Source organism: Coloeus monedula (assembly GCF_965178545.1).
Source record: "Coloeus monedula genome assembly, chromosome: 6".
In the NCBI taxonomy this organism is placed as follows: domain Eukaryota; kingdom Metazoa; phylum Chordata; class Aves; order Passeriformes; family Corvidae; genus Coloeus; species Coloeus monedula.
Window position 1 is genome coordinate 15,672,239 of NC_138786.1, and position 12,562 is coordinate 15,684,800.

At 40.2% G+C, this 12,562-nt stretch overlaps 1 protein-coding gene across 1 annotated transcript in view; it reads right to left on the reverse strand.

The window, feature by feature from the left end:
• Positions 1-12,562, reverse strand: part of PTPN5 (protein tyrosine phosphatase non-receptor type 5) — a gene marked incomplete at both ends in the record, with an annotated part of 53,928 nt that overhangs the window by 11,571 nt on the left and 29,795 nt on the right. Inside the window, 5 exons of the mRNA XM_082283548.1 lie at positions 632-742; positions 4,450-4,587; positions 5,076-5,155; positions 7,537-7,621; positions 10,765-10,954. Coding sequence (XP_082139674.1) covers positions 632-742; positions 4,450-4,587; positions 5,076-5,155; positions 7,537-7,621; positions 10,765-10,954 — 604 coding nt within the window. The remainder of the gene's footprint in view (positions 1-631; positions 743-4,449; positions 4,588-5,075; positions 5,156-7,536; positions 7,622-10,764; positions 10,955-12,562) is intronic.

Consider the following 12,562-nt stretch of genomic DNA (forward strand, 5'->3'; position numbering starts at 1 on the left):
CTGAAGAGACTTGAAACTGGTTGGATAAAAGGAGAGTTTTTTCAGCCTGGAAAACAATTTTCATGTTATACTGAGGTCGGGGTAGATCTGGCAGATGAAAGATGTATGAAGATTATGTAAACAGACTGTTACTAAAACATGTAGCTTGATATTCTAGAACATAGCAATGAAAAGAGTTGTAAAATAGGACTCTGGTGCTTTGGATTACTTAAAAAATTAAACCAGTGCTAAAACTTTCTATTCACAAGATGACAGAATGGTTACTGGTATATCAAACTACACTTGCAAAGTAAGAAGCTCTCTGCGAGTTTCCATTTAATTCTAAATGATCAATGAGCCCAGAGGACAAAGGCACAGAATGAGTCACTGGTTTCTTACCCAGTGAAGCCCCTACTACTACAGCTGGCCTGGTGGCTTTCAGACTGTACACATGCAGCCTAAACCTCTGACTGCTTATTTTCCTGCAGCCTTCATGCTGGTGAGCTGGGCAAAGCTACGACGACTTCAGTAACAAAAAGATGTATTTGTACAGCAGTACATTGTGCCGAAGCTTTCTACACAGCTCCCCCTGAACATCTGCATTTATAGGTTTAGACAGCTAAGCTACTGTGAGTACATTGGAATGATTTACCTTTAGGGTGATGAGCCTTAAACGGTAATCGTCTGCTTGTATGACTCTGTTAACTGTGATTTCTATTCCTTCATAGGTGACCTGTTCCTCTGGCCAATACTCTGTGCATTTCTGTGTGCAATATAAAACAAATCCAGTTAAGCAGGTATCGAGGGAGGTTCCACTTTTTTCTCCTCTGAAATTGAATATAGCACATGCCCAGACAAATATGAATAAATTTTGTTTCTATAATAAGAACAAGTTTTCACTTACTAAACAGGGACCACATTTCAGCTGATTTTTGCTGCATCCATAATAGCCTGATTGCTTGATTAAAAATGCACAAATCAAGTAATTACTAACCAATGCTTTTAAATACACACATCCTTATTTATCTTTACGCAACTGATGTGCATTTTGAAGGTTCATTAGAGAGGCTGGTGGCAATGTGCTTGTGTTTTTAAATTAATTCTTTTCTTAAGATAATAATGATTAGTGTAATATACACTAGTTACCAATATATCTGTGCTGCATATATACTGATGTAGAAACACAAAGTATAGCTTTTCTATTTTTTATAAAGGCTCAATGTTCTCTGAATATAAAATGATCATTTGCATATGTTTTTGCACAAAATAACATGACTGGGGATGTTTGGGGAAATAGATTATGTATCAAAATCCACTTAAAATTGTCAGTGAGAATCTTTCAAAGCTAGGGAACTAAAAGGCAGCAATAGCTGTGAGAGAGATTGGACTACTACATTTGATTTTGCCAAAAACCAGTAAGAGATGCAGCCAGCACAACCTGACACTTAGAAACACAGAAACTATAGTCCATTTGCAGATCTACTTTGTGGTACTGATACACTAGAGATGAGCCAGTGAAAATCTGTAAGCACACCTATAAACTGTTGATTATCATACAGAAATCAGGTACTTCCTCAACAAAATGTGCATAAAAACATCAAATCATAATAAATGCCAGATAAGGCAGCAACAACTCTACTGATTAAAGATGTTCAACCTTAGCAATTAAGGGGTACTATTGCTTTTGATTCCTTTAGAGAGAACTTCCAAGGTTGCCTGCAAATAGAGCTGGGTTAGGAGAGGTTTCAGGTCAGCTGGGAGAGGAAAATGGTAAAACCAACAGTAGGAGAATCAGACAGCAAAACAGGACTTGCAGTAAACTGAATTGAAAGAAAGGCCCACATCTTCTCTGAGCCTGAAGAATTTAATGCTGGCTCTGACTGCACAGGCCACTGAACTAGGCCACTGAAGGAGGGCTAAAAAAGACGGTGGTTTTGTATGCAGTTTCTCTAAACTAATCAATATGCAAAGGCAGAGACAGGCATTTCAAGATGGTGCACAAATTAGTTCATGGGCAAGGAATGACGCGAATGAGGCAGTCTGAGGAAAAGGCTCCCTTGTGATAATGCAAGAAGCTATTTCATTATCACAGGGGAGTAGGTATCTGCTGTTCAACAAACCTCAGGAAAGATGATGCTTGTAAGATTCCTCTTTCACACAGCTGTACACAGTCTTGAAGGAAACAAGTTGAATCATTTTGCTCTCCCCCACCAAACGTAATTCCACTTGAGGAGAAAGACTAACAACAGAAAAGCACCTTGCAAAGTTACTGAGTGAAAATTTTTGTGTGGGAGAATCAGTGTTGTTCCATCTGCACAGTACATCAGTTAATAACCCACTGGGAGTGTGGCCCACCATGTCTCTGTAAAGTTTTTTATGCAGATTGTGTTTTTTCTTCTTCTACTCATAAACTGCAGAATCCACTGCAAAAATTGTTGAGAGTGCTATCAGCTATCAATAGCACAGACATTGCTCTGCTTAAAGGAGTAGAGTAAGATTGCCCACTCATTTCTGTGGGCTGTCTGTCAGTTCAGATTAGAAGTGACAGAGGGCTGAGGTGCAGAGCTTTTAATACTCACATCAGTGAAGTCATTGCACTGAGGAGAGACACAAAGCCTCTCTTACTAGCATCATTGCTGAACAAAACTTTTAGGTTTGAATCTATGTACTTTGAGTCCTGTTATTCATATATTAATATATGTGTTGCAGGTAAACGGCGTGAATATAGAAGACATTTACAGGAAAGACCCTGGATTTATGGCTGAGATTCCTGACACCATTAATTTTTTGGCACAATATGCACCAGAAAAGGCTCAGCAGCTCTTGTGATATACAGGCTGTAGCAAGCTGTACTTCTATAGTGCATCAGCACTGCAGTGCACTGCTTCCCAAGACTGACAAGAGGGGTGAAACACTTGGTCAGTGCTGGTAAGAGGCAATTCAGACATAAAGGTTATTTTGCACTCCTGTTAGACAATCTTGCTATGAAAACTATAGTGGAAGAACATATCACCAGATATGTCATTCAGGACCAGCATTTCCTCTGCATCTTCTTTAAACCTCAAAGTCCTCAAAAAATTCTGGGGCACTGACTGTGTCATGACGTTTTAATGTTGTATGTGCCAGAAACCGGCAACTTTGATTAATGAGCAAGTTATTGCTTCAATGCTGCTGCTCAGATACAGGCAGATGCAAGTTTAAAACATTAGTGAAAACAAAACATTTAGATCAGCAACATACTCTGCTGTGCATCAGCAATGCCTTGACAGGACATGTCCAATGAGCCAGCTGTAATAACTGACCATTTTTAACTTGCAAAGTGTGATAATTCTGTGTCAGTCTTGTTCATGTCGTCTTTTCAGTGAAGTTCAAGGTTAAATTAATCTACTTTATAACTATGAAAAGCTAAAGGTTTGTGCACATGTATGATTATGGGCACTAAGCTTCCAGCTAGCAGATAAGCCATTATAACTCTGTCTATATGCTGGATGTATGCTCATATTCTTTGGCTTCTAAGCATCTAAAGCTTCTTCTCCAAAGCAAAATCCCTCACCTAAATTACTAATCCATTCTCAAGGACAAGCCTGACATACACTGCTGATGCAGCTTAAACTTTGGATATCTCCACTCAACCTTGCTGCTAGTGGTGAGGGAGGATGCAGAGTCCAACACATGACCAGACCACTTTCTCACATCCTACACTGCCATCAAAGGCACATGTGAGCTCAGCTACCTGTCTGTGAGCTGAAGCCCAGGCACAAAGTTCTTGCAACTCTGCTGATTTCAGCAGGTAAGTAATGAACAGCTGGAGGGCTGCAGTATTATAAACTGAAAAAAAAAAAAAAAAAAAAAAAAAAAAAAAAAAAAAAAAAGAATTCACTTTAGGTAGATTAGCACAAACACCACTACAGTTTAATTTCTGGAAGTAGGTGGCAAATATAAAATTTCAGCATCTTAATTTCAGTATCTCATACGCATTCCCTAGACACATTCAGGGAAAGGTCCTCAATATCCAAGTCAGTTCTAGTTGTTGATTATCATACAGAAATCGGGTACTTCCTCAACAAAATATGCATAAAGACATCAAATCATAATAAATGCCAGATAAGGCAGCAACAACTCTACTGATTAAAGATGTTCAACCTTAGCAATTAAGGGGTACTATTGCTTTTGATTCCTTTAGAGAGAACTTCCAAGGTTGCCTGCAAATAGAGCTGGGTTAGGAGAGGTTTCAGGTCAGCTGGGAGAGGAAAATGGTAAAACCAACAGTAGGAGAATCAGACAGCAAAACAGGACTTGCAGTAAACTGAATTGAAAGAAAAGCCCACATCTTCTCTGAGCCTGAAGAATTTAATGCTGGCTCTGACTGCACAGGCCACTGAACTAACTTCTGTTTGCTGGCTTAGTGTCTGTGCTGAAAATATCTGCTGGAGTATGGATAAAAATACAGACTGGATGTAACAGCATTACCTCATTCATCTCTTCTATATTGGTAATCATGACAATGATGGGAGAACGCTCCTGCCACACCATTCTCCAGAAGTCAGTGACAGTGTTAACTATCGGTCCCTGAGTAGCAATATATACCTTTTCCTGTCCTCCATAGCCCTGCCAACAAAACAACAAGAGATCAGTTTTAACAGGGATGTCCACCACAACCTTGCACACCCTTTAAAACAGAGAGCTATCCTGGTTGAAATGCTGACTCCATGGCACCAGCTCTCCTCTCTATCTCTCTCCTGCACACGTGCACATGGAGCAAAGGCACAGTACGGACTCACGTAATTCCAGCAAAGAGTGTCCAACAGCCTTGAGGTGACTCTGGCTAGGTCATGAGCCTTATTCAGGCTGATTATCCACTGCCTTGGTTAGGCCAGCTGACAAGGAATTTACATCAAGAACTGCAGAAGTATGTTTCTGTCTGGTCTGAATCTGTACAGGTGCACTTTGAGATTTGGGTTTCAGCTAATGTAAGCAGGAGAGAAGAGCAATCAGATCAGCTAGGATGCCTTTAAAAGCCAGTGTATGTTGCAATTCTGTTTACATTAACAGGCTGATAGAGGCCAGGCAGACACAGTGGGCTACGGAGCTCTTACCCTGATGTAGTTAGCATTGATGTAAGAGCTGAGGGGGTCGTCCTGATCAGCTGAGGTAAGGCACACTCTGCTGTGAGGATCTGAAAGGTGTAAGGAGATAAGGAATAGTTTATCAGTTGCTCAGAGGAAAGAGACACACGAAACTATTTTGTACAGTGAGACATTTACATGCATTTGTGGCCATCACAGCAGATGTGAGTGGCCTTGGAAAGCCCTCATGTTAAAAGTTACCATTAAAAAAGGGAAAGGATGGTTGGGCTAATTTGCAGCCTTCTGACAGTTTCATCCACTCTCTGAAGCCTGACTTAATTGGTCCTGTTGCAGAGTCAGTGTCTCAGCATGACTCTGGAAAAACACTTTTCTGCTCCAGGAAATTATTTCTCAATCAGTTAGGTCAACAGACTCATTCTGGCTTCAAAGACATTAGAATATTTTTTGTGAAATGACAGCGAACAGCTTTTCTCCCAAAACACAAACATGCATTTCTTGCACCCAGGCAAGCCAGATGACAACAACTCTTTCTGTGTTTCATCTTGCAATGAACCGAACTCCAAGATGTGCTATTACCAATTACAATGGTTATAGAGAAATTAAAGAATATCAACAGTCTCTTGCATTTTAAGTCACTTCAGTACTTGAGTCTCCTTCATTGAGGCTGTTTATGAAGCATTATTCTTGTTCTAGTAAGATGACAAAAGAAAACATTATTCCACTTAAGAAGTTCAGTCCAATTCCCACTGAAGTCAATGGCTGTTTCACTGATTTTAATGGGAACTGACACAGGCCCATGTTCATCCACTTTGACCAATGCTACCCAGTTTGTTACCATTGACAAGGAATACTGTCCTGATAGAGGCCTCAGCAAACAGCAACAGTGTATATCACCAAGATAATATTAAAAATAAACCACAGGTGCATTTTTGATTAAAAAAATTCAGCTGGCCTAGAAAGCAGAATAAAATAAAATCTATGCAAAAATTGTGCTTTACCCAATATCATATTAAGGACTAAGCACACAGTAATTTTTACAGTGCTACAAACACAGACTCAGCATGAAATGCTGCCCTCAGACAGACGAGATTCATGTTTACTGGGATCTTTGCCTTTGAAGCATAAAGCAAATGTTTAGGTCTCCTTGCTACGTCTCTTTACTGCTAGCACCAAGCCCAGTGAGATGGAGGCAGTGGGATAAGAATGAACACTCAGCCCTCACCTTTCCTCAGCAATATCAAGCCATCCTGTGGCCACAGCCAGGGACTAAAGTTGCTAAAAGTTCATTCAGAAAAAATACTACAATCATAATAAGGCCAGAATAAGGTTGTTAACCTTTAGAGAGATGGTTGGGTAGAAATCAGTTATCTGAGATAAAGAGGTCAAAGTGACAACAATGGGTGATAGCATATACTCATATGGCTGAGATGAGGAGATACCAAATTCAGAATATACAGATCACTTAGAGATCTGGCACCTTGAGCATCTGAAATCAATATCCACTTTTACAATCTTCCCATTCTGGCAAAACCAGTGAATTAATACTTGAACAAATCACCTCAGCCATTAGCACAGCAAGAGTGAAAGGTGGTTAAATGCTTTTACACTTCTGGTCTGAGGTAGAGTACAAAGTCATCCAAAGAGTTGCACACATTGGGCTGCAGCTGCTGGAGTTTTAAGACATTAAAAAATTCTCTTTTGAAACCATTTCCAATCCAGATTCATTGACTGTTAGGTACAGCTGAGGACAGTTTTGACTTCACTGCACTTATATTTGCTAACCTGACATTGAATGTTTTGGATTTTGCAAAAGACTACTGTGGATGGTGGTACCATCTTCCAACATCAGCTTAGAGAGAGGAAAAAAAAAAAAAAAAAAAAAGAGGTACGACATCCAATCATATCACTTTTCAAAGTATCTTAAAGTATCAGAGAGGGAAAAATGATGGCACTCGTAAAAATTTGTACCAAAATGTTTCTCAAAACTCCTACTCCTGCCTACAAATAAAGCTAGTGTAATAGAAAACAAAAATACTTTTCTGTGTCATCTAAATGGCATCAGGCCAGTTCCTAATATTCTCAGTCTGCATTTGAAAAAACCTCAGGAAAATATGGTTGCTAGAATTTGGTCTTTCAAAAGGAATTTAATCAAAGAAATAGCTAAGTAACATCTGAATAAACACACCAAGTTCTTGGGAACAACTTTTAAGTAGCACCAAATGATGCAATTCTAATAACTAAAAAACCTACGTTTCCCTGAGGATCAGCAGCATTTTGGTTCTTCATGCTCTGTACCTCTTTGGAAATTTGATTTATGCTTTGAAGCCATGCTGCTGCTCCATAAACATGGCTTTTGGACAATACATCGTGGTGGCAGTACACTTCATGCACTCTGGAAAGGAAAATGCAAAGCCCTCCAGCATGTGGAATAAACCACCCTGCCTCAGTGACTTAAAAAGCAGAAACTTACTTGGGAGAATTGTTTTGTAGCGATTCTTACGCACTAAGCCTGGAATATCATATTCCTTTGGATCAACAAAGTTCATTGGAATTTCCTATTAAAAAAAAGAAAAACAGAAAACCCACGAAAACATAAGAGACAGTAGGTAGTATTATTAGATTCACAGGAGGTATAAAAACTCCAAGCCCATTATGTCCTCCCTGCGAGGGAGGCAAAGTGATGAAGTCAGCTGGGACATATTGTACAGTACTTCTAGCAACTTACCACCAAAGTATGATTGATGTTTCCTTTTACTGTCACTGGCTTTCTTTTCTGCAATCCTTCATGTGAAAAAGCTCCTAGTGACTAATTCATTGAGTAACACGCATGACATGTTCACTCCTAATATTATTAGAACTGAATTGCAAGTGTAGGCACAGAGCAATGCAAGAGGTGGAACGCAAGACACTGCTCCAAGAGGATGGACCTCAGCACCATCCCTTCTGACTCACATCGCTTCCTCTCGGAGGGTGGAAGTTAATAATTTGCTAGGGACTTGCACCAGCGACAAAGTATGACACACATTATGACAGGCTGGCGTGCTGACCTAACTCCATGGAGGTGGGGGAGCATCACTGCTTTGCTCATCGTGCTGTCAAACTCCATGGGAAAGGAAAGCAAAGGGGAATTCAGGGATTGCCTGCTCTCCTCATCGCTGATGCGCAGAACACGCAAAGATGGAGGGGCCTCCTGTTCTCCACTGCTCATCCCCTGCAAGAAGCAGCCAACGCCAGGCAGGAACAAACAGGAACCTTCTGCCAGTTGGAGTCAGTGGGCAGGTGAAGAGAAGGGATGTGTTCACCAGGCTCAGCAGAGATAAGGCTCATGGGGACTGGCAGGCAGAGCTGGTCATCCCAGCTGCTGCACACTGGATTTGAGAGACCACTACAGGACTCGAGTAAGACAAGACTCACTCTGAGCAAAAATTAAGATAGCAGAGCTATGGACTGTAGAAACATAAAATCATTAAGGCTGAAAATGACCTCTAAGGTCATTGAGTCCAACCTTTCACCTAGCACCTCCACATTCACCGCTAAGCCATGTCCCTACGTGCCACATCCACATGTTTATGAACACTTTTGGGGATGGTGATTCCACCACTTCCTTGGGCAGCCTGTTCCAGTGCTTCACCCTTTCAGAGAACAATTTTTTCCTAATATCCAATCTAAACCTGCCCTGGAACAACTTGAGGTCAGTTCTGGAACCTTAGAAGGCTATCTCCGCTCTATCTCTTACAAAGCACTGAGCATACTGTTGGCTTTACTGAGGCAAATAAGGACACATTACTTGCTGAAGCAATTTCCTATCAATTTGGAGAACTGCATAGGAACAAAATTTTCATATTTTTCTCAATTGTTCCTTGGTATTTAGTCAACCCAAACTCTTCTTGAGCCAAGCTCCATGGGCCGTTTTTGGGTCTTAAGTCATTCACCATGCTAGCCAATTCTTGGTGAAATCAACAGGACTCCTGTCTGAGTAAAAACTCTAAATTTAGTAAGAATTTCAGGATTTAGCCCTGCAAACGTCCATTCTGACTTTTCTTCCAAAATGAAACAGCTACTTGCTTCATCAGGGATCTGGACTTTGAAAACCAAGTAGGTTAGACAGAGTGAAAATACAGGATAAAGAGCTAGCTGGTGGTAACTGTTTCATAAAAAAAGAACTAGTTTACAAATTTTAATTACAGAAATGACATTTTGATTGCACAGAGTTTTGTGCTCTTTCAGGTTTCATTAAAAAATGAAAATAGCTTGGGATGCCTTGGCAGTTCTATGAACACCAGGACGCCTAATTCAAAATCTCTCACAGAAATGAAGCATATTTTTTTCCTACTTCAAACATTATTATCTTTGCTTGAAAGCTACAGTGTAGCTCACAGACTGATTAAACTGTGTGTGGACTAGTTTAGCAGTCAGTTCAGACACCAAGTGAACATTCCCTCCCTAAAAGAGCAAGAGATGCTTTAAAGAATCAGGGCTTTGCCTACACAAAAGCTGCTTTCCTTCAACTTGTACTGCACTAAGTGAATTAAAGACCACAGATACCTCGTGTTCTGTTTTAAAACAGAGGCCCAGACTATCCCCTTCTTCTTGTAAAGTGAAAAAACCCCTGAAACTGCACAAGGAGGGAGGACAGCAAGTGATAATCAGAGTGTTAGTCTTTCCCTTTCAGACACTTAGAGGTCACGAAGAGGACAGGCTGAAAGGGCTGTAATGCTGCAAAACAATCTTCATCCTGCTCTGCTGAGATTTCATGCTTAAGAGAATATTTGACATGGCAGTATTAACTTCAGTAGCTTTTGATCACATGCTCTGAAACACCTCAGCATGCAAAGTCTGAGCCTTGGTTACCTCCCATCTTGAGCAGGAATCTACAGCCCTGACTAATACACATAATGCAGCCACTGCAGCATTTTGCATACTTTTTTTTTTTTTTGTCAGGTATGATAAACATGACAAACATGACACATGGAACTCAACCAATTAGGGAAGAAACTAAATAACATGCAAAGATTTAAAAAGCTAGGGTACTCACTACTCTAAAATGTATCTGACCTTTATCCTAAACTACTTAGAAATCAAATTTGCGACTGCTTGCTTCAGCTGTGTAAGTGTATTTTTTCCAAAATGAGGCAAAGAATCTTTTTGCCCAAGTATTAGCAGATACAGTAAGCCAAGGAAACATTTTCAGAATCCCAAAAGCAACTGACAGAGAAGCTGACAACTAGTAAATTATTTTTGTGCAGAAACCCCCTCCAGTAATACATACTTTCTATAGCTCCTGCTGAATGACAGAGCCACATTGTGTTTCAGGTAACCTAAGAACATTTAGATTTGCAAAGTAGTTCCACATTAAGCATTCAACAGCAAAGAGGGTGGATTAGCACTAATTTCATCCCTAGGGCAGCTCCAGACACATTTCAAGAAGTTATGCCTATAGCAAATGTGGCTTTTCTTCTATACTCTAGTGATTTTTTTTTTTTTTTTTTTTTTTTTTTTTTTTTGTGTGTGTGTTAAAAACGTAATATATGTCAGCAAGGGATGACAAATTTGGGAATTGCATTAAATGCTTCACCGACAGAAGTGGAGTTTGCATGTACTACTTTTAGACCAGCAGAAAATAATACCAAGGTCTTCTATGGAGAGACAACATCCCATTTTTATTGATGCTCCTAGAAGAGAGAGGTCAGACACTCACAAAGAACTCTGCCTGGAGTATGAAAGGATCCAGTGCCTTCTTGTGCAGCTCCTCCTCAGTAAGGATGTTCGATGCTGTCTGGAGGTATTCTCGGGCTGACTGTTCCCGTGGGGACATGACATAGCCAAAGCCTTGCTCAGAACAGCCTGGGGTGCACATATCCAGTGTGAGTGAAACATTTGAACCTCTCCTGAAAAACAGAGCGGCCAAAGTTTGCTTACAACAGACCCATCACTGTCAGCAATGACAAATGAAGAACTTCAGAAAGCCACCCAGCTGGTTCTATGGGGATATTTTGGTCAGTATCTGTAAGAAAATGGGTGATGCTTCTTGAGTAGACAAGACCAGAAGATTATTTTGTACACCGAAACATCCCCAGAGTAAGATCTTGGGATAAACTACCAGTTCAACGTTACTAAAGACAAGAAAAGCCAACCACTGCAGTGAATCGTTTTTCTATCTTAAAAGTGTTCTTTCCACAATTGTACATCATGAAAAATGTAAAATGAAGGTCCTGACGTTTTAACAGTTACATTAAAAGCAGAGATACTCTTTAGCGTAGAATTATTAGTGGCTTTACTCTAAGTTAGCCACACAATAAAACAAAGAAATCAAAATGCCTATTATTGAATAAAGTTTTAAAGCATTTCTGAGCTTCTGTTAATCTCACATATGATAGACAAAAGTAAGATTCAAAAGCCATCAGCGAATCTATATTTAAATATCTTTAACATAATAATAAAGCTACACAATATGATGATTACTAGGTAAAGGTTCTATACATCCACACAGTAAACCTATTTTTGATGAATCTCAGCTTGAAAAATCTAGTTAGAAGGTGTGTGCAGGAGCTATTAAAAACCCTGTAAGCACACAGGCACGGCCAGCTCAGAGAGGGGACAGAAGTCATTACTTGGATCACAGCCCTTTCCTGGACTCAGGAGTTTGTCCAGAAGAATTTGCAGCCAGCCTCCTGCTGTGGTTTACAGCCATGGGGAAATGCCACTAGTGGCAGGCATGGAATCTTTAGTGACACCTTCCAAAGGATTTCAACCTCACCCTCCTTTGTGCTATTGAGCAGCTACCACATTTCTCCCCCAAAACAGATGCATTTGACAACGACTGCTTTTGGTTCTTTCAAGGTGGAAGAGGCTACCTACATAAATAGTTCTTCAGCATGAGGAAATGAGATTATTTCTTCTTCAGCAACATAGAGTGGTGTTTGAATTTAGCTGCTGACCACCCTTTTAATTGCACAGGTGGCTAAAGAATGAGAGGGAAGTAAGACAGAGAACCAGAATGGATGCCAAAGAGGCATGGGTGGGTAATTTAACACAACACCAAACAAAGGGAAAGTGACCAATGTGTAATGTAAATGAAGTTTGTCAGGGCACAGCTCAAACCTGGAATGATGTCTGTCTTCTCAAGGACACGTGTATGTTAAAAACTAGTTTATATCTTAAGTGTACACTTTGTATCTAGTGCGAGAACTTCAAGCAATTGCTTTCATTCTTCCACTTCTTGTTATTTGACAGGTTTTTCATTGTAATTCATTACTTTAACCAATTGATTATTCCCCAAGTGATACTCCCCAATTCTCTTGATACAGTCAGTATCTTTCGTGTAGGCTAGCAGTCATCTGAGGAGAAATGTCACATCTTCAAAGTGACAGAAATGGAATGAAATCAGGGATAGTGAAGAACACAAATGACTCACGTATTTCAAGCCCCGTCTTGCCTATAAAGAAAAACCAACAGAACTCTCTGATAGCAGCAGCTTCAGGGATAAGCCCCAGAGG